The sequence below is a fragment of the Mobula hypostoma genome, chromosome 11 (assembly GCF_963921235.1).
Source record: "Mobula hypostoma chromosome 11, sMobHyp1.1, whole genome shotgun sequence".
NCBI classification, from domain to species: Eukaryota; Metazoa; Chordata; class Chondrichthyes; order Myliobatiformes; family Myliobatidae; genus Mobula; species Mobula hypostoma.
Window position 1 is genome coordinate 17766129 of NC_086107.1, and position 23372 is coordinate 17789500.

At 41.0% G+C, this 23372-nt stretch overlaps 1 protein-coding gene across 12 annotated transcripts in view; it reads left to right on the forward strand.

Moving 5' to 3' along the window:
- Positions 1-23372, forward strand: part of nav2a (neuron navigator 2a) — a 1052051-nt gene that overhangs the window by 1022766 nt on the left and 5913 nt on the right. For all 12 annotated transcript variants that reach the window (XM_063061719.1, XM_063061711.1, XM_063061712.1 and 9 more), the window contains 9 exons: positions 968-1127; positions 2185-2282; positions 4884-4979; positions 7040-7208; positions 12040-12275; positions 18008-18162; positions 19212-19283; positions 20780-20976; positions 21731-21849. In XM_063061719.1, the coding sequence (XP_062917789.1) occupies positions 968-1127; positions 2185-2282; positions 4884-4979; positions 7040-7208; positions 12040-12275; positions 18008-18162; positions 19212-19283; positions 20780-20976; positions 21731-21849 (1302 nt within the window). The remainder of the gene's footprint in view (positions 1-967; positions 1128-2184; positions 2283-4883; positions 4980-7039; positions 7209-12039; positions 12276-18007; positions 18163-19211; positions 19284-20779; positions 20977-21730; positions 21850-23372) is intronic.

The following is a 23372-nucleotide window of genomic DNA, read 5'->3' on the forward strand; positions in this document are numbered from 1 at the left end:
TGCTTTTCGCCCTGCCCAGGCAACGTTTATGGAAGATGTTCTCAATGGTGGGCAATTGGGTGCCGATAATCCGCTGGGCAGTTTTCACCACATGCTGGAGTGCTTTGCGGTCTGATACGGGACAATTGCCATACCACACTGAGATGCAGTTGGTGAGTATGCTCTCAATGGTACAGCGGTAAAAGTCCGTCAGTATCCTGGGACAGAGGTGAGCCTTCTTCATGCTCCGCAAGAAATAAAGGCATTGTTGCGCCTTTTTGATCAGGATGGAGGAGTTCAGGGACCAGGTGAGATGCTCAGAAATGTGGACACCAAGGAATTTGAAGCTTGATACACACTCCACTACAGTTCCGTTGATGTAGATGGGAACGTGAGTGTGACTCCTGGCATGCCTGAAGTCCACAATGATCTCTTTGGTCTTCTGGGTGTTAAGGGCCAGATTGTTGTCGGCACGCCACGCTGTATTTATAATTGGGAAAGATTAGAATTAGCATCTAGAAGGTTTGGATTAAAGGGAAGGCTTTCACTCTAACTCCATTAGTGTAAACTTATCATACTTCAGCTTTCAGAATGCATTCTGCAGTTTTCACTGTACTAATTCCATTCATTTTGCTGATGTTGTTGGAAATCATATTTCACGGTCTCACTTTCAATTTGACCGTTGACGTGCAGAATTACATACATGGCAGTCTGGACAGTGTTTCTGTAGTCAGTTGTTGATTGGAGTTGCTGTCCTCATCTGAACTGATAGTGCTGCATTTCAGAAGTAGCAAATATGCAAAATGGTAATTATTAAGCTCAATTAAAGCATTGAACAGCTTGTCACAGGAAACACTTCTAGAGTGACTGCCAGCAGTTAATGCGAAGATTCTGAGTGTCGGTTTCAGACTAGGCTTTTTACATGATTTCTCACGCACAAGAAGGTGAACCTAGCTTGTTTTAATTTCAAAATTCTTTTTTCCTCAAGACTGAAATTGAAAAGCTGAAAGCTGAGAATGACAGACTGAAGTCTGAGACTCAAGGTAGCTGCAGTCGGGCCCAGTCGCAGCTTTCCATCTCTTCGTCCCCACGCCAGTCACTCGGCCTTTCCCAGCACAGCCTTAACCTGACAGAGTCCAGCAGTCTTGGTAAGCAAATTGGAAATCATAACTTTTTTTATTTACAGTGATTATATCCAAACATGTATTATTACAACCCCTCGCATCACCTTTGATGGAGAACTTGGTGAGTTCAAATTAGACCATCTACCCCAGACAATGAATTTGGATGAGTTACTCTTCAATTACTTTACTGTAGGGTGGTGTTTGATTGCTATACCATAGTCAGCTCTCTACACGGAAGGTTCAAAGTCATCTGCTCCAATGGGCATGCCAAAACAGCAAAGGACTTAATTCCTGCATAGCTTATATTTTTGCGAATTTGGGTCTGAATATGAAGTCATTGGCTGAGTCAGCAGAGTGCCATTGAGACTGAAGCTGAAACACTAGGTCCAGTTTTTGGCTGTCTTACCAAGCGAAGGTATACTTGGGAATAAAGGAACTGCAACACAGATTCCTTGAATAACAATAACATGGAAAGAGAAATTAAGCAGACAAGCCCTATACATTCCAGATTTCAAAAACCAAGATAATCTTTCTGAAAGGTGAAAACGTTCTTACAGTGTAGGATATCTCCCCTGTATGTGCTGTCTACACTGGGGTCACCTCCACAAATTAAGAGCTCGTTCATTCCTGTAAACGCCTGTAAGAAAATGAATCTCAAAGTAGTATATGGCGACATAATTTAAATTCACTTGGACTTCGACCTGACTTTGCAGAGTAAGATTTTTTGATAGACTCTTTTGTTATTAGGGGAAATTACATATGGACTTAGGAAAACAACACAGAGGTAAAAGGTCAATCATGATGTCATTGGAGAGTAGAGCACACTCGAGGCCCCAAATAGCTTACTCCTAATTCAAACTATCATCACTTTTAGCACTGTTTCAGATAGCACTACATCTTTGCAATTTTCTTCACGCTGCTCATGGTATTTATCGTTGTATCTATTATTACCATGTACACGGTTTACTCTGTGAGCTTCACGTGAGCAAGGGATTTCATTGCACCCCAGTGTACAAGACAATAAACTGAATCTGAATCTTAAAGTCATGTTCCGCTTTTAATTATTGTTACTCTTGAGCAGATATGCTCCTTGATGACAACGTAGATGGGTCAACCCGAAAAGAAGGCAGACATGTGAAAATTGTAGTCTGCTTGCAAGAAGAGATGAGATGGAAAGAGGTATGTCCAATGCTCCCAATTCAATTGCTGAATACTCTCCTTGGTAGATGTAACTGAGATGTGACCCTGTTAGGAAACGGTGAGAAAGACTGTTTGGGAAAACCCAGATTCCAAAAATATATTTAAAGCCAAAATGGGGGAAAAAAACTTTCAGTATTGTAATGGGCCATGCAATTGCATTGAGTGTGAACTGTTACTAATTGTAGGCTGGCTTGCTTCAGTGCATTAGAAGACATTAAATGTTAGCCGCTTATTGTGGTCCAGGAGTCATTCATCAGCCCGTTCAGATAGGAATGGCCAGTTAACATTCCTGAAAGTCATTTCTAAACCAATCTGAAAATTTCCTCTGTGTCTATCCGGAAAACAACAATCTGATGTCATGCAACTCTGGACAGTGAGCAAGTTTGTCTAAGATACAGGACATCTGTGAAAGTGGGCAAGGAAATGGAAAATGGACTTTAATTTAGAAAAGAGCAAAGTCCTGATGAAGAGTCTTGGCCCGAAACATTTGCTGTTTATTCCTCTCCGTAGATGCTGCCTGACCTGCTGAGTTCCTCCAGCAATGTGTGTGTGTGTTACAAAAGTGCAAAGTGATGCATTTTGGGAAATTAAATCAGGATAAGACATTCACAGTGAATGATAGGCCCCTGTGCAGTATTGTTGAACAACGTGACTTTGATGCAGTGAGCCAAAGGGCTTGTTTCTATGCTGTAAAACACAATGACAATTTGACAGCTGGCTCGGATCCCATTAGTGCCGCAACCTTTTCCTGCTGCTTCTGAAATATATGAGGACTTCATGATTGAGATATCCTTTGCAGAATCCACTACCCCTTTAAATAACAAATAATTTCTAGTATGTCGTATGTTATATGGTCCTTTTTGGTCTTACTGTCCTTCTGCAATATTAGTTTCATGGATGGAGTAATTAAAAGTGATGCACAACTGGACAGAAGGGGGAGGATCTCTTTGAAGCCTATTAAATATTGCAAGGTCTAAGTAGGATGGATGTGGAGAGAATGTTTCCTATAGTGGTGGAGTCTAGGACTAGAGGGCACAGCCTCAGAAGAGAAGGACGTTCTAAAGAAATGAGGAGGAATTTCTTTATCCAGAGGGTGGTGAATCTGGAATTCATAGGCAGCAGTGGAGGCCAAGTCATTTAAACAGAGATTCATAGGTTCGTGATTAGTAAGGGCATCAAAAGTTATAGGGAGAAGGCAGGAGAATGGGGTTGAGGGGGATTATAAATCAGTCTTGACGAAATGGCGGAGCAGACTCCATGGGCCAAATGAGATAATACTGTTTCTACATCTTATGGTCTGAAGTATAGGTGGTGATGGGAAAGTGCCCGTCACGGAGTTGGAAGATCCATAAAATTCCAGCAATTTCTTTCCAACGTTGGTTGTGTTTGGGTGCAGCTATTGATGTGCCTGATTAATCAGCAATCATAACGTTACCAGCCAGATCCTGAGTTTCCAGAATATTTGCATCGCCTGCAGATGGACAAAATGCTAACTGGTGAAGCAACAGGGTAGTGGGTAGATAAAAAGGAACGTTGTCTTCATTCAGAATGAAAGTGAACTTGAGGAGTGTTTGTTCAATCCACTAAGGTTCAGTATACATCCATCTTTACTATCCTTAACTGATCAGTGAACTTTTGATGGTGACGTAGAAGTCTGTGCAGACAGTTTGTTCTCTGCTTTGCATAGAATCATAGAGCCAAACGGAGGAGAAAAAGGTTCTTTGGCCCACTGAGCACGCCACCTACTTACACTAATCCTCCAATAATCTAATTTCATTTTCCCCATGTCGTCAAGTAGTGGTAGTGGTAGTGGTAGGATCGTTCGAGTTGAGTATGATGTTCTCCAAAGAGGTTGTCTATTGGTGTGTCTTCAGGTGGCGATAGAAGTCAGAATCATGGACATATGTCATGAAATGTTAACTTTGTTGCAGCAGTACAATGCAATACATGACAAATCTAGAAAAAAACTGTGAATTACAGTAAGTATATATATGCATATTAAATAGTTAAATTAAATAAGTAGTGCAAAAATAGAAATTAAAAAAAGTAGTGAGGTAGTGTTCATGGGTTCAATGTCCAGTCAGAAATTGGATGGCAGAGGGAAGAAGCTGTTCTGAATCATAGTGTGTGTGTCTTCAGGCTTCTGTACCTCCTTCCTGATGGTAACAATGAGAAGGGGGCAGGTCCTGGGTGGTGGTAGTCTCTAATGATGGATGTCCCCTTCATTAATGTTGGTCCAGGGTCCACATATTCAGTGTGGGCAGAACTACCCTCCAGATTCAATTGCTCCCCAATATACCAATGGAAACTTAATAGCGGCAAATTACCCTACAGACATGCATGTTTTTGGGATGGGGAGGAACCCAGAGCATCAGGTGGAAACCTACATGGTCACGGAGAAAGTACAAACTCAAAGCACAGGAGATCAGGATTAAACTTGGCCTGTTGGAGATGTGAGGTGGCAGCGCAATGGGCTGTGACATTGTGTGGTCTATGTAGATGCCTCATGCTGAAATTCATCCCTTGGGTTTAGTCAATTTTACATAACTTAGCAAATTTCTATTTCTCACATTAATGCAGGATTCTCGGATCCGCCAGTATATAGTTGGCTGCATTGGTGTCAGCGGTAAGACGAAGTGGGATGTTTTGGATGGAGTTGTACGCCGACTATTTAAGGTAAGGCCTGATTGAAAATGAGGTTGAAACATACAATTGCCAGTTCTGTGATTGAGAAAGGTTTTCTTTTAATCTGAGCATCTACATTGCAGCTAGATATGGACCAGAATATTGGAGAGCAGTTTAGGGCTAAAAATAGTCTTGACTGTTATGCTTTGTTCTGTCAACTTTATGTCATTATATGGCAGGGCTTCAAAGTTTCCATTCCAATTGGAGTTTTCCCTTCATGTTTTTTTCTTTCGTCCCTCCTGTCTCAAGCTGTTGACTCCCTGCAGGCGCTATCTTCTCACAGCATTTCAGTGCATGGCAGCAATTTCAGAGGACACCACAGCTGCATTTAATATTGGAATGACCTGTATTTGCATATGGCTTTCAGAGCCTTGATTTATCCAGAAGTACTTTACAGCCAATTACAGACTTTAAATGTCGAATCATTGCTTAAAAACAAGTAGGAAATATGGCAACCAACATACACAGAACAAACTCCCACAAGTAGCAATATGACATTGAAAAGAGAGAACATCTTACTTGCACCATTTACTATGCAGTACATAATGCTGTATGCATTTCCCTCTGTCCCCATCCCAGCTTTCAGAGTCCATTTCTTTGGAAAAGAACTTGAACTTACAGCCTTCTAAATGACAAGAACCACATGGCGATATAGGTGGTTCTAGTCCTCACTGACACCCATGCATGTCGACTTTTCCTGTTTAGTAGCTCAAATTGGTGTCAACTGTGAAAATGTCATCAATTAAAATTGCACTATTTTGTTGATATTACAATTATTCCTGATAATGCTATAGAAGTTTATAATTGCTAAAGAAGCTGTGATGCAGCGTAATGCTAATCTGAGAAATAGGGTCATGTTTTAAAATAAAGTCATTGAGAAATGCATTTTTGTTACACTTATCCAATGAAATTCCCCCCTTTTATTGATTTTACTAACGTAAGCTCATTTGATACACTATGGAAGGTCGAACGAAGGTAAACTACTGGATTAATGGCAAGATTCTTACCAGTGCAGAGGAACAGAAGGATCTTGAGATTTAACAAGTTGCTGCATAGATTAGAGAGCATATTTTATGAGAATAGGTTGAGCGAGTTGGGGATTTTCTCTTTGAAGTGATGGAGGACGAGAAGAGACTTGTATGCACTTGTATAACAATAGTAAAAACTGTCGAGAGGCTCATTGTGGTCTCCCTCCCCCATACTTGTAACATTTACCAGGAGTATTGTGGAGAAAGGACCCAATGCATTGCTAAGGATCCCCATCACCCATCCCGTAATCCCTTTCACCCAGTTACAGTAGCATCAGGACTAGACCTACCAGACTGAGTAACAGCTTCTTCCCTCCGACTGCGAGACTAATAAATGCCCTGCCACCAATGAGGTCTCATTACTAGGACAGCACTTGGTTTATGCGCTGTGCGTGATGTATATTGTGTGGGTTGCACTGTGGTCCGGAGGAATGTTGTTTTGTTTGGTAATGTACAGTATATGCAAAGTCAGATTACCTTAAACATGAACTTGAACTAGTGATTTTTCTCAGGGTGGAAATGGCTAATATAAGAGGATATGCAATAATATTAATGTGTTTGGAAGGAAGTACAGGAGGGATGGCAGGGGTAGTTTTATTTTTACACAGTTGCATAGAACATGCTGCTGGGGTGATGGTAGAGACAAATACATTAAGGACATTTAAGGGACCCTTAGATCCGTTTGGGTGATCTTCTTAGCTTTTGTGCGAGGGAGGGGTTGGGGAATGTTTGGTGTTTGTGAGCTTTTGTTTCTTTTTCTTTCGTGCGGAGGGGTTTGATGTCTTTCTTACAACTATTTCTATGGTTCTCTGTATTTTATGGCTACCTGGAGAAGACAAATCTCAGAGTTGTATTCTGCATACCATACTTTGATAATAAAATGAAGCTTTGAACATGGAAGAAAGAAAAATGGAAAGCTATGTGGGAAGTAAGGAATAGGTTGGCCTTAGAGAACGACCTAAAGATGGGCCTGTACTGCTCTATGTTCTATTCGTTTTAACCTAGTTATGCTATTTTTCTCAGGAGTATATTATCCACGTGGATCCAGTAAGCCAGTTGGGGCTGAACTCGGACAGTGTCCTGGGCTACAGCATCGGAGATATCATACGCACTAATAATGCAGACACACCTGAATTGTTACCCTGTGGCTACTTAGTAGGAGAAAGCAACACAATCACAATGTCACTGAAAGGTATGACTATTACTTGTTTTGGAGTTTTCTGCCCTCTTAATGATTGTCAAGAAAGTACAGTCCTGTGCAGAAGTCATAGGCACATATAGCTAGAGTGCCTGAGACTTGCACAGTACTGTATATTGATTAAAATAGGAAGGTGTTTGGGAAACAGAAATAAGAGTACTTAGCTTTGTTTTAGCTCAGTAGTTTTAAGTGTTATTTGGTATTGGAAAGACATAATGTACAGTACAGTGCAAAAGTCTTAGGCACTCTAGCTATATATATGTGTCCAAGACTTTTGCACAGTACTGCAGGTCTAGAAACAGAACCAATGGTCAATAATAACCAAAGCTCATACTGACCAAAAGGAAAAGGAATGCATTGAAAAATACTGAAATGCACTGTGATAAGGATTTGCTGATTTCACTGATTACTCCTCATTGAATAAAAATTGGTACCACTCATAATCTATTGATTCCTGTCTCCCCCTGCTGATCCTGTTGAGCATTGCCACACCTTTCTGCATAAGAATTTCTGACTGCTGTGCGCTCTGTGATTTTGATTGTTAGATTCAGACACAGAGTTTTCTGAAAATCTCCTCCTAAATAACAAAATACAGAAAGGCAATGCTGAGTTTCTTTGTAATAAAAAATACCAGCACATGTTTGAATAAGTCACCCTTCGTTCTTCAAAATCCAAGAAATAAATGCCCAAGGTATTTAGTCTCTTGAGAATGTTCTCATTCTAGGAATTTAGCCTGGTGAATATCCTTTGCACTGATTCCAAAGTTACCATTATCTTTGTTTAAGTAAGGAGGCCAAAACTATGCAGAGTATTCTCCATACAACAGCAACAAAACCTCCCTTTTTAAAACACCAAACTCCTTTGCATCGAAGGCAAACATACTGTATGCCTTCTTAACTACGTGTTGGACGTGTCTGCTAACTTTTGTGTTTCATGTAATAGAGTACCTAGGTCGCTCTAAACCACACTCATTTATAATCAGAATCGGGTTGAGTATCACTGGTATATGTCATGAAATTTGTTGATTTGCAGCAGTGGTGCATTGCAATACATAAATAGAAAAAAAATTAAATTACAATAAGAAATATATATTTGATTTTGTTTTTTATATATATAAAATATATTTAAATATATACATTATATATATTATATTAAATAAATAGTGCAAAAAGAGAAGAAATAGATACTGAGGCAGAGTTCATGGACTCATTGTCCATTCAGAAGTGAATGGCGGAGGGGAACCAGCTGTTCCTGAAGTATTGAGTGTGTTTCTTCAGGTTCCTGTACCTCCTCCTTGATGGTAGCAATGAGAAGAGGGCATGTCCTGGGTGATAGGGGTCCTTAATGATGGAAGCCACCTTTCTGAGCCATCCGCTTTTGAAGGTGACCTGGATGCTTGGGAGCCTGGTGTCCGTAATGGAGCTGCCAGGGCTTACAACTTCCTGTAGCTTTCTACGATCCTGTGCAGTGACCCCTTCCATAGCGGACATTGATGCAACCAGTCAGAATACTCTCCATGGTACATCTGTACAAATTTGCGAGTGTCCTTGGTGACTTACCAATTCTCCTTAAACTCCTAATGACATATAGCCGCTGCCATGCCTTCTTTGTAATTGCATCAATGTGTTGGGTCCAGGATAGATCCTCAGAGATGTTGACACCCAGGAACTTTTAACTGTTCACCCTTTCCACTGCTAATCCCTCAATTTTCCTTTCCTGAAGTCCACAATTAATTCCTTGGTCTTACTGACTTTGAGTACAAGGTTGTTGCTGCAACACCACTCAACCAGATGATCTATCTTGCTCCGGCAAACCTCCTCATCACCATCCGAAATTCTGCCAACAGTAGTTGTGTAGTTGGCAAATTTATAGATGACGTTTGAGCTGTGCCTGGCCACACAACAGTACCTCTTCAATGAGGTAATAACCTGCTTTTTAATTTCTCTTACCAATGTGTGTGACTTCACAGGAATGCAGAAGTTCTGGTGCATCATAAAAACAGCACTAAATCTAAAAAAGATGATTAGTAGAAAGACGAGACTGGAGTGGGATAAAGACTATTGCACCCAGTTGATTGCGTGGAGGGTTTAAAAGAGTTTAAAATCTGTTGGATTTTGGAGATTGAGAGAGAGTTTAAAAGAGGTGAGCTGGGGCAGGCAGCACACTTTGCGTGCCACAGTTCTCAAGCAGACCTTTGGGTGCATAGAGGGACCGTTTAAAAGAAGTGAAGGGGGTAGCTGATACATTTTGTGTGCCAGAGTTTCCAAAGAGACATTGGATTGTGTGGAGGGAGAGAGAGTTTAAAAGAAGCAAGTGGGGGAAGTTGGCACATTTTGAGTACCACAGTTTCCAAGAAGTCATTGGAATGCACATAATTAAGCACTTTGTAAATTCAGTAAAATAATTCAGTAAAAAGAAGTTACGTTAAGCGGGAGTGGCCATTGTGTGAGTGGGGAGTTGAGTCTTTGACGCATAGGAACATAGAAATCTACAGCACATTACAGGCCCTTCGGCCCACAATGTTGTGCCGACCATGTAACCTACTCTAGAAACTGCCTAGAATTTCCCTACCATGTAGCCCTTTATTTTTCTAAGCTCCATGTACCTATCTAAGAGTCTCTAAAAGACCCTATTGTATCCACCTCTGCCACCGTCATTGGCAGTGCATTCCACACACCCACCACTCTACGTGAAGAATTTACCTCTAATATCCCCCTTGTACCTATTTCCAAGCACTTTAAAACTATGCTGCCTCGTGCTAGCCATTTCATTGATCCTTTGGCAAGGAGAGGTAGATATTTTTAAAAATTATTCTTTCTTTCCTATTGCACATTTCAAGCAGTGGAATGCCAGGCAGGATAGTGGAATGCTCTACTTGAGGGAGGTAGGAAAGCCTCCAGTGACCCTGACAACTACACCTGCAAGGAGTGAATCCAGCTGCAGCCTCGAACAGACCATGTTAAAGAGTTGGAGCTGGATTTGGATGAACTCTGGATCATTCGAGGCTGAGGGGTTGATAGATAGGACATACAGGGAGGTAGTTTACACCCAAGGTGCAGGTCGCAGGTAACTGTCAGGTGGGGGCAAGGGGATAGGTAGCCAGTGCAGAGTACTACTGTGGCTGTTCCGCTCAACAACAGGTATACTGCTTTGGATGCTGTAGAAGATTGAGAGGAGATTTGATAGAGGAATACAAAATTATGAGGGATATAGATAGGGTAAATCCTTTGAAGCAAAGGAGGATGAGAAGAGACTTGACAGAGTTGTATAACAATTGTAAAAACTGCTAAGAGGCTCAGTGGGGTCTCCCTCCCCCCAACTTCTAACATTTACCAGGAGTATTGTAGACAAGGGACCCAAAGCATTGCTAAGGATCCCTACCACCCATCTCTTTGACCCATTCCTCAGGAGGAAGTTACAGAAGCATCAGGACTTGGACTGTCAGACTGCGTAACAGCTTCTTCCCTCAGGCTGTGAGATTAATGAATACTAATGAAAATGCAAGCAGACTTTTTCCGTTGAGGTTGAGTGGATCTACAACCAGAGGTCATGGGTTAAAGGTGAAAGGTGAAATGTTTAAGGGAACATGAGGGGGAACTTCTTCACTCAGAGGGTGGTGAGAGTGTAGAACGAGCTGCCAGCGTAAATGGTGGATGTTGGTTCAATTTCAACATTTAAGAGAAATTCGGATAGGTACATTAATAAAAGGGGTATGGAGAGTTATGGTTTGGCTGAGATCCATAGGACTAGGCAGTTTAATGGTTTGGCATGGACTAGATAGGCCAAAGGGTCTGTCTTGTGCTGACAGTGGCTTACCTTATTTTGTTAACTGCATTACAAAGGCGTTTTACTTGTCAGAAGTTTACAAGAACATTTCAAGAAGGATCAATGTTCAGACATGTACAGTACTGTGCAAAAGTCTTAGGCACATAAGATTCTTGCACAGTATTATAGTAATTTTATGTATTGCACAGTACTGCTGCCATAAAAAAAATAATTTCATGACATATGTGAGTGACGATAAACCTGATTCTGATACGGGTCTCCGTTGTGGACTGAGAGTGGGAAGGAGGCAGGGAGAGGGGAATCATGGCTGGGAAAAGGAAAGGGAGTGGAGAGTGAGCAGGAAGAACCAGAGGGACATTCTCTAATGTTCGATTGACCAATTGTTTGGAGTCAGACGACCTTACCTGGTGTCTCAAGGCTGAGTGTGTCTGCCCCCACCCACACCTGCCCGTGACACTCTTTCACTGCCACCTGTCTTACACCCCTTCCACGGCAGTCAGCCTTTGCCATTCCCAGCATCATTTGCTCCCACCAGATTTACAAACTCACTCTCCACTCCTCATTGACAAATTCAGTACTGTGCATAAGTTTTAGGCACCCTAACTATATATATGTACCTAGGAGTTTTTTTGCACAGTACTGTAAGTACTTCAATCTCTGGAACATTCCTGCATGGACACATTCACAGGTGTTATATTATAAACTTCTTTATAAACCTCTTATTATATTATAAACCTCTTATAAACTTTGTGTGCAATTTAGAAATTATTGTTACACTCGTTTCCAGAAGTGAGCATGAAAGGTGTAAAATTTGACCCCGAGAATGAGTTGTTAACACCTAAAGTGTGCCAAAACCCAAAAGATTTGAAAGTAAGTAATTTTTCCTTGTTTTGTTCTTCAGAGGTTTTCTGGGCCCAGAAAAAAATGAAATGGTGAATAGTTTGTAATTGAAAAATGACAGAAACATACTTTAGAAGTGTAAGTTTGCTTTGGTTGTCTTCTTCCCACTACACTTGTTGATTTTTTTTGCTTCATGCAGGTTTGTCAGAGCACAGCTTTGATTCCCTCGTGTTTGAGACACTAATTCCAAAGCCAATGCTGCAACGTTATGTCTCCCTGCTGACGGACCATCGCCGAATCATTCTGTCAGGACCGAGCGGTACTGGGAAAACCTTCCTGGCCAACCGGCTCGCTGAGTACATGGTGCTCAGGGAAGGTAGAGAACTGTCAGACGGGGTCATCGCAACCTTCAATGTGGATCACAAGTCTAGCAAGGTGAGGAAACAAACGAGTTCTGTGGGATGTTTGTTGCAAGGGAATGTAATGGTAAGGATGATATTTACATGAAAGCAACAGGTGATAAAATCAGACTGGTCTGTGCCAGTGCTAATGCCCTGCTCCCACATGTCTCCCGTCACTTCATCCCACATGATCTGCACTCCCTTCTATCCATTATTTTTTTTAAAGTCATATTACAATTATTTTATTCATCAGAAATGAAGCACTATTTTACAGAAAAAAGGGAGTGGATTTCTCACAGGTTTTGAAGGAAATCAAAGCACATTTTAAAATAAATAAATTTCTATTCTACACTTTCTATAGAACAAGAACACAGTTCAAGTTAAATCATTAAATCTGACAAGATAGTGGCTATGTTTGGTCAAAAATTACAGGTCAGAAAGACTAAACTATGTAACCCGCATCGGTTCAATTGTACTGTCTAGTTTTCAAATGTCTTCTGTTGGCTATATTATTTGTTACACCTTTGTTGATGAAGTGTCCTTCAGAAATATATTTCCTTTTGATCAAGTACTCCACTCTGGAATTTTGAGATGGTCCTGTCCGTACTACCTGTGTGGTATCAAGCAGGTTACATAGGAAAACTGTAGAAGTCAAGAATGACAGATCCCCTGATCAACTAAAACTGCCAGTAGAATCAAAGGAGAATCTACCATTAATTCAAACAGAAGACAGTGGATTTCCCTGCAAATCCTCCAGATGAAGACTGGAACAATCGTTAACATGCAGCAATTCAGATAATCATGCCACACCACACCCTGGCTTAGCTCAGCAGAATGATCTCCTCTTCAAAGAAGAGTTTGCTCCCATAATCTATACGCCAGAGAACTGCAGCTCACAGATTGAACGAGTTTCTGGTCTGCTGCTTACCACAGACTTACAAAACCAAAAAGCAGATTGTCTTGGTGAAGAAATGGAGAACAATTTGAAGAAATTGAGTGACATGGAAAATCTCTGGAATGAGTGAGAATCCAGCAAATATTACATATGAGTTGGGAGAAAGCAGCTTGGATACAAGAACTGAGCATCCATCCTTGTTATCGACAAATGAAATACAGAGGAAGCCTTCTTACATGTCCTTAACCTCTGCTGCAAGAAGGAGAAGGAAAAGGAAATCTGCATGTTTCATGGGCCAAAGAAATGACAATGTTGGGCTTCTGGCAACAAAACGAATGCAACAAGATGTGCTTGCTGCTGTGGGTAATAAAACCACACAGGTAGTACAGCCAGGATCATCTCAAAATTCCAGAGTGGAGTACTTGATCAAAAGGAAATATATTTTTGAAGGAGAATTCATTAACAAAGGTGTAACAAATAATGTAGCCCTTCTATCCATTCTATTTCCTCTTATATACTTTACTGCTTGACTGAGCTAACTCATTCAAAGTCAAAGTAAAGTTTACCATCAATGCATGTGCATTATTGATCTTTATATAGTGCCTTGAAATTCATTTTCTTGCAGACATTTACAGGAAAATAAAGAAATACAAGAAAACTATACATAACAAAGACTAATAAATAACCAGTGTGCAAAAGACAAACCATTCAAATAAATTTAAATAGATAATGCTGAGAATTTGAGTTATAACGAGCCCTTAAAAGAGAGTCTGTAGGTTGTAGAATCAGTTCAGAGCAGTGGTGAATGAAGATATCTATGCCAGCTCAAGAGCCTGATGGTTGTAAGGTAAGGACTGCTCCTGAGCCTGGTCGTGTGGGACCTAAGGCTTATGTACCTCCTGCCCGATGGAAATAACGAGAAGAGAGCATGACCATTTCAATGTTTCAAACCATTTATCACCCAGTGAAGTTTCTTCATTGGTGTTTTAGTATTTTATTCATGATTAATTGTTTAAGTCTAGTGTGTGTATGGAAGTGTATTTACTATCTCTGTCCTATTAAAAATGGCAATAATTTTAGCCACTTTTAAACTTCTGTTTTCCTCTAAAAGGTCCCGCAGCTTAAACAGGCTTGCCTGAGAAGTCTAATTCCATCATGCCACAGATGGCTGTGGAGGTCAAGTGACTGTGTATATTTAAACCGGGGGCTATTGGGTTCTTGATTAGTACCTTACCTCCTGTCTTCTTCCCGTTACTAAGGTAAAGATTATGGGGAGAAGACAGGAGAATGGGGTTGAGGGGTAAAATAAATCAGCGTGATTGACTGGCAGAGCAGACTTGATGGGCTGAATGGCCTGATTCTGCTTCTGTGTCTTCTGGTCTTATCTTTGCACTATTTTTTGTAAAATAGAGTTGACTTCTCCCATTCCACCAGGGGTTTGTTGTAATAGAGGAATCCAAATGGCATTTTCTCATCCAGAATGGAATTTCAGTCAGGGATGAAATGTTTATCGGAAACGTTCATATTTCCACTGTTTGGCAACCACTGTAGATCAAATCAGTGGCCTTTAGTTTTGCAGAAGGAATGGAGCTAACTGACCACCATTTACCTATCAGCCTTGAGTCGCATCATGGCCACCTGGGGGTGGAAGCACGTATGTGGGTTTAGATTATTATCCCTCAGCTGTTTGCTGTCTTCACTAATTTGTCCAACCGGAACAACAACCATAGCCAACATATTGCAGAATGTTATCACATTCTATTTTTTCAGCTAAGCTGATACAGCCCTTTTGGGGTGGAGATGAAGAGGAATTTCTTTAACAAGAGAGTGGTGAATCTGTGGAACTTGTTGTCACGGCAGGCTGCGGAAGCAAGGTCAATGGGTATACTTAAGGCAGAGTTTGATAGGTTCTTGATCAGTCAGGGCATGAAGCACTACAGGGAGAAAGCAGGAGAATGGGGCTGAGAGGGAAAATGGATCAGCCATGATGAAATCATGGAGCGGACTTGATGGGCCAAAATGGGTTAATTCTGCTCCTATATCTCATGGTCTTATGGTCTAAATTAAGCTATTAACTCTGGTACGGGAGCAATGGAAAACACGTTATTGCTGCACCAAACCTATTTTTTCTTCAAACAATGTTGGGGAAAATTATCGCAAAATATTTGATTACAGGCCAAGTAAAGTGGGAAAACAGGTGATAGTTTGAGGACTATAAATCATTGTTGCCACTTAAAATCATAAAAAAAATACTATTCTTTTGCACTTCTGGTCAGATGCTAATTGCATTTCATTGGCTTTGTATCTGTACTCAGCACAATGACAATAAAGTTGAATCTAATTGAATAAGATTTAAAAATCACTTACTGCTCTTGAGCAACACACATCAAAGTTGCTGGTGAATGCAGCAGGCCAGGCAGCATCTCTAGGAAAAGGTACAGTCGACGTTTCAGGCCGAGACCCTTCGTCAGGACTAACTGAAGGAAGAGTGAGTAAGGGATTTGAAAGCTGGAGGGGGAGGGGGAGATGCAAAATGATAGGAGAAGACAGGAGGGGGAGGGATAGAGCCGAGAGCTGGACAGGTGATAGGCAAAAGGGGATACGAGAGGATCATGGGACAGGAGGTCCGGGAAGAAAGACAAGGAGGGGGGGGACCCAGAGGATGGGCAAGAGGTATATTCAGAGGGACAGAGGGAGGAAAAGGAGAGTGAGAGAAAGAATGTGTGCATAAAAATAAGTAACAAATGGGGTATGAGGGGGAGGTGGGGCCTTAGCGGAAGTTAGAGAAGTCGATGTTCATGCCATCAGGTTGGAGGCTACCCAAACAGAATATAAGGTGTTGTTCCTCCAACCTGAGTGTGGCTTCATCTCAACAGTCGAAGAGGCCATGGATTGACATATCAGAATGGGAATGGGATGTGGAATTAAAATGCGTGGTCACTGGGAGATCCTGCTTTCTCTGGCGGACAGAGCGTAGGTGTTCAGCAAAACAGTCTCCCAGTCTGCATCGGGTCTCACCAATATACAGAAGGCCGCACCGGGAGCACTGGACACAGTATATCACACAGGTGAAGTGTCACCTCACCTGGATGGACTGTCTGGGGCCCTGAATAGTGAGGGAGGAAGTGTAAGGGCAGATGTAGAACTTGTTCCGCTTGCAAGGATAAGTGCCAGGAGGGTGATCAGTGGGACTCCTCTTGAGGCTGGGTTTAATTCTTTACTCTTTATTTCTCACACTGAAATGAAAATCAGTGGCTTTTAGTGACTTTGAAAGATCTTGTGGAGTGCCAGTTATTGACGTCTTCTTCTTGGGTCGTTAGCTCCCAGTGGAGCATAGGCCAGTGTCCAAAGTCAATGGTATGGTTGGAGTTCATCAACGTTTCTGTAATCATTGTATCCACTGGTCAGAGGACTAGCCTATACAGCAGTTATTGATGTGCTTCTAGCAAATTAAGAATTTCTTGATTAATTTTACAAATACTACAAATAAACCTCTTGTTTTTTTAGAAGATGAACACTTGATCTTTGACTGTAGCTCATCGTGGCCTTTCCACTTTACTTGTCTGGCTGCACTGCTTTTTCTCTGTAACTGCAACACTATATTCTGCATTCTGTTATCTCTTTTTATGACCTTAATATATTAAATTTGGCATGATCTGTCTAGGTGGCACACAAACAAAAACTTATCACTATATCACGGTACATGTGACAATACTATACCAATACAGAGAAACCCACACTGTGGTCTCAGTTGTAAATCTAAGCACTCCACGTGTATCTAAGAGTTCCATTTTGAGAAGGGACTTATCTACAAGTCAAAAACAAACAAAATTTGCTCAATCTGCATTGCAGTTCTCTGGAGCCAATCGGGAGCCAAGTCTAGGGTTAATTTTCAACTTCCCTTTAGTCAGTTGTGTAGTGGTTAGCACAGCACTACTACAATGCCAGTGACCTGGGTCGAATTCTGTCACTGTCTGTAAGTTTTCCACGTGACTGCGTGGATTTCCTTCTGTTGCTCCAGAATCCTCCCAACATTCCAAAGGCGTACTGGTCAGTAGGTTAATTGGTCACATAGGTGGAACAGGGCACGCAGAACGTTGGGCTATTACTATGTGGTATCTCTAAGTAAATATATATCAGCAAGGGCAAACAAGACAGAAATAAGAAAACAAAAGTTCACTCACTTGCAACCAGTTGCCGCGGATATGGTTATAAAGAAGCCGGGTGCCAGCAGAGGCGATACAATTCCAACAGTCCACAGTTTAAACACTTGAATGTTTGCCAGTACAGACATTTTCAGCATAAATGATTCAATATTATTTTAAACTTTGAAGATGTCATGATAAATATCTATGATGAGGTACAATTAGCAGATTGGTTTTCACGGAGACACAAGGGACTGCAGATGTGCGATCTGGAGCAACACACTGAAGAACTCAGTAGGCCTGGTCCAGACGAAATACTGACTGTCCATTTCCCTCCATGGATGCTGTCTGACCTGCTGAATCCTTTCAGCTTTTGGCGTGTTGCTTTCACGGAGATATTGTTAGTTTGTACGGATTTGGAATTCAAATCAGTTTCTGTCTGTAGCCTGGCGAATCTGTATTGCAATCATTTGGTATTGTAATAAAACAGAAGAAGTGACATTCGTAGAGTGAAATAGAATTAACATTTCAGATTGATGACTTACATTAAATGTAAACCTTAACTTTATCCTTCCACAGACACTGCCAGACTTCAAATATTTCCAGCGTGTTCTCTTTTATATAAACTTTACATCAGCTGTTGAATTTAGTTTATGAGAAAGATGTCTGTATTGGGCAGATAATATAAGTGTACGGACTGACAAATGAGGTGTTCTTGTTCTTCAGGAGCTCCGCCAATATCTTTCAAACCTTGCGGATCAATGCAATAGTGAAGCCAATGCAGTCGATATGCCCAGTGTGATCATCTTAGACAATCTACATCACGTTGGCTCCCTTAGCGAGATCTTCAATGGCCTTTTGAACTGCAAGTACCATAAATGGTAATGGCATTTCTTTTTTATTATGGTCCAGTACAACTCAACGAAATGTGGTGATTTAGGCTGCAACACGGTTTCCCTGCTGCTGGACTCTCTCCAAATAGTGGATGTTTGGCAGCGAATGTTAGAAGCATATCATAACCATCTTGTCTTTTGCTCAGTCTGCAGTACGGTTCTCTGGAGTCGGGGCAAGGGCTGTGTGTAGGCACCCGTTGATATTGGGAGAAGTTAGTAAAGAATATAATAGAAGACAGTAAACCAATTGTAGAGACAGTCCAGGGTTATAATCGGACAATGTGAAGTTTCTCAGCTCCTCACAGTACCACTTGACTATCAAACTGCCTAAAGTCAGCACAAGAAAATAGTTCAGTATTTAATACAGTTGGCATGGTAAAATGTTCCAGAGTTCTGATACTCACAAGCAATTTTTACCAAAATAAAACAAAAGAGGAAGCTTGGATTTATAAGAAACTTTCAGGATGTATAATGTCCTAAGATGCTTCCCATCCAGTGAAACACTTTGAAGGCTTGGTCTTTGTGGCTCTGTGGGCAACACAGTAACTAATGTGCATACAGCAAAGGAACCACAAACAACCAGGATCTGTTTGACCAATTGATCAGTGGTTTTGATTCAGGGGGATGTCAGGTCAAAGGACTCGCTTTCAGGTTGTGCCTTGGGAGTTGCTGAAGCTGCAGGAAAGACCATGTTTGTGCTTAATGTGAATATTGCACTTAAATCCTTCATCAACTACTCTCAAAATGATGCTGGTCCTTATTTTTGGTATTTATCTCAGGTATACATCTACAACAGAATAGATTACTGTGCTAAGTCACAGAAGAGTTATGAGTCAAATAAGAATGGTGTCATGCATAGGGCAGATAATGGTAGTTAATCTCTTTTATCCCTGAAGGACATTAGTAAACCAATTAAGTACATTTTTTGCAGTGCTTGACAACCTTTTGCTGATGCCTGCTCTTTTGCATTCCAGATCTTTTGAACTGAATTCAAGTGTTGTGAATGTAATTACTAATACTGAAAATATATTTTTCAGCCCTTACATTATTGGCACAATGAACCAGGCTACATCTTCCACTCCTAATCTCCAGCTTCATCATAACTTCAGGTATTTTCTAAACTAGTTACCTTTTGGAACGTGTTCAATGTTTGATAAGGTTCCACATTTTTATTTCTTATGCACAATTAAAACTGCCTTCAAGCTTTTTTAACCCAACTGTTATCATGATTAGCCTCTACTTTTAAGCATCCAGATGGTCTTGTAGAAGCCTACCTTACTGATTGAAGGTATTAATAGCATTTAGTTATCTGGAGGTGCTTCATACTTAAATGTCTGGTCAAGATTTCTTGATGTTGTGCAGTGTTTATATCTAAATTATTAGTAATCACAAACATTAAAGCCTATTTGAATTAATGATACTTTCTATGTTACCTGTTGGTCTAGAATTGTGCTCAGCAACAGAACAATACCTATCCATGACTCTGAAACACATTCCTCACAAAGTTGAGCAATTTTGAGTTGAGAACTTGCCCTTTGCCAGTGGCAGCTCTTGTCATGAATCAGTTCGAGTTAGACACCGACGTCCAGCAGCTATGATGTTACCAAGCTCACTGACTGGCCAATCACAAAGAATTCCCACAGAAGTATTGGCCTAATTTAAACATTTATTCAAAATGTTCAATGAAGATCACTGCATAAATGATTAAAATGGAAACTGAAATAAACATTAAAAAGTCATTTTAAAATCCACCAATTTTAAATATTCATGAGGATTAACATACACCAACATCCAATTGTAATATTTTAAAGAAGCTTGGGTAGTATATGGTTGAGAGAGGTATGGAGTGCTATGGTACGGGTGCAAGTAGATGGGACAAGTTGTAAAACCGGGCTGGGATGGACTAAATGGGCTGATGGGCCTGTTTCTTTGCTATGTTGTTCTATGTCCCTTTAAACATAAGATTGGGTTTATGGAGCCAGGTACTAGCTGTGATTATGGTTTAATACATAATTAAAATCTCATTTGACTCTCATAAGAAAGCCTAAGTTAGCCAGAATATTTTACTGTATGATTAATTTATGAAATCACAAACCCACTGATAGGAATTCCCTTGAAACTTGTGAAGAAAGCTGCAAATAAAGTCTGGAAGCCTAATGAGTCATTGACAACATTTTTAAGATTTCCATGTTAATCTATCTATCCCCAAGTGAAGATCCTGAAGGTTGCAATTATTTTCAGTGTAGTAATGGCAAACAACACTACTGTTGGAAAAACTGGGTCAATGTATATCTGTGCATAACTTTGTTTCAGGTAATTTGTGGATTCAGTAATGGGTAGGCTGCATATAGTTCAAGGTTACGTGGAGGTATTTGTGTGTTGCATTCCTTACCTCCGAAAGCTTGATGAGTGAGCAGCGAATGATGTTCCAAAGAAGGTTTCCACTAAAATATCATGACTAGACAATCAGAGACTTGAAACTAAAAAGTGGAATTCACTAATTAATATATGCCCTGTGCAAATCAAAACCCCAAACCCCAGAATTAATTTTAATTGCTGTGTCAAGACTTTTGGATCACTTAAACTTTCCTCTTATCTTTTACAGGTGGGTCCTGTGTGCTAATCATACTGAGCCAGTTAAAGGTTTTTTAGGTCGCTACCTTCGTCGGAAGCTGATAGAAACTGAGATTAGTACAAGAACAAGAAACACGGAACTGGTGAGGATCATTGACTGGATCCCCAAGGTCTGGCATCATTTGAACAGATTCCTGGAGACTCACAGCTCATCTGATGTTACTATTGGTAATTATACCATATGAGCATTCAAGAAATTAATATTTTTAATATCATCGGGATTTTATTTTCTCCTATAAGGATTCTCAAACTAAAATCAGATGTAATATACAAAGCATTTTAAATGTTAAAGGTAGGAATATCTTTACCTAAAACAAAAAGTACGTTTCAGAATGGTTAGCTAGGAGCAGACAAACTGCTGGAGGACCTCAGCAGGTCAGGCAGCATCCGTAGAGGGAAATAAACAGCTGATGTTTTAGATTCAAGAGGCTTCATCTGAACTGAAAGATAAGAGGGAAGGTAGCCAATAGAGAACGGTGAGGGAAAGGGTGGAGGAAGAGCTAGATGGATCCAGGTTGAGGGGAGTTGATAGATTGGTAGAAGAAGGAAGAGCAGTGGTGAGGATGAGCAGGGGTGGAGTAAGATTTGGGGCAGCACGGTAGTGTAGCGATTAGCATAATGCTATCACAGGTTCAATTTTGCTGCTGTCTATAAGGAATTTGTACGTTCTCCCCGTGACTGTACGGGTTTCCTCCCACATTCCAAAGACATAGGGGTTAGTCGGTTAATTTGTCACAGGGGTGTAGTTGGGCAGCACGGGCTCGTTGGGCTGGAGTGGCCTGTTACTGTCTTGTATCTCTAAATAAGATGTGGTTAAATGCAAGGTGCAATGATTTTTTTAATTATAAAAAAAGCTGATTTAAAAAAAAACATATCAATGAAAATACTGATCAGTCTTTCACTACAATGCTTTATTGTCTAGGTCCTCGGCTGTTCCTGTCCTGTCCAATGGATGTTGACGGTTCAAGAGTTTGGTTTACAGATTTGTGGAATTATTCTATCATCCCTTACCTGCTGGAAGCGGTGAGAGAGGGATTGCAGGTATGTCGTTTATCATGTAGAGCTCTCGTGAAAAGCTGCTGAGTTTTTCATGACTATATAATAGACTCCTCCAGAGCACAAACACTACTATTTATCACCAGAGAGTGAATAAGTAAAGCATGCTGTGATAGAGGCCATCACCTGCTGTTGTGAAAAGTATTCTGTACACATTGAACCCTGCTTTTCAAATTCAGTTCCATTCCATTTGCAGCACCTGTTTAGTGGAGAAGTGTGATCATTTGAGTTGGGCCTGATGCCCTCCTAGGAGATTGTCTTTTGGTGGGTTCTCAGGTGGTTCTGTTCCCTCTATGGAGAACGCCTGTAAGTGGCTTTGTTTGACATAGAGAGGATGATACCCGGACAACACTACATACTGCCTGGCAGATCGGGGTCAGGGGTGGAGGTTTCCATTGGCATGAAGTTCAAGATCACTGGACCTTTCCTCTGCCTTCACTGCTGTTGTGATGTCGTCATCTTCTGCCAGCTCCACGATTAAAGTCTTGGCTAAATCTCTCTTTGTCTAGAATTTCCTCCTTTACCTTACAGCCATGGGTGACCCTACCAGGAACTTAGCGCCGGTTGGCTAAACTCCAGACGGCATTGTTCTCGGGGTCTCAGGAACTCAAAAGTCTCTCCATCACGACAAGATGAAGAACTGTTCAATGACACAACAGCAGCACTCCCGCCCGTTTTACAGGGAGAGAGCAGGCAAAGCCAAAATACCGCAGATGCTGGATTTCTGAAATAAAACAGAAGGAAATCAGTAGAGAGGGAGCGATGACGGGATGTTTTAGGATGATGGCCTTTTGTAAAACCTGTCAGAAGAAAATAATGTTAGAACACACCTCAGACATGGCACTACGCATACAGGAGCCATACCCTCCTGTATGTTTATGGCATGTGACTTCTTACAGCAGGCATCTCAAAATACTGGAGTGATATCACTTTCTCCACAAAATACAAAAAACACCCTGGCAGGATAAATGAACCAACAGCAGTGTTTTCTTGCAGACCATCCTCGTGCTCAAATGGGTATGCATGGTTTGCATGTCTGAAAAAGACTTTCTAACCTGGGCTGCACCACGGCCACAGATTGCCAGATGGATGGAAGATTCCCGGGAATCCCAGGCTCATGACCGCTCAAGGCAGAGAAGAGCAATTGGAGTGGCACTGGGAATCTTGAGCTAATGCTCCAGAAGCGCACTGAAGTTTGTTGTAAACAGCTTATAGAACATATAAGCTTCCAAATGATCCTCCTGCCCAGGTATCTCATCAAGTACCTTGTACCTCACTTGTGCCAGAATCTGCAGGTCCCATTAGACATCTCAGAACCCATAGAAATGTAATGGAAGCGAATCATCCTTGATCACAAAGAACTTCTTCAGGAGGAGGAGAAGAAGCCGTTCTAAATTTCTGTTGAGTACTAGTTCATTGTACACACTGTTCTTCATTTTAAGATTTACCCTTAATTTGATGGATTTTTATTTCGAAGGTATATGAAATGTATGCTGTCAGTTTTTCAA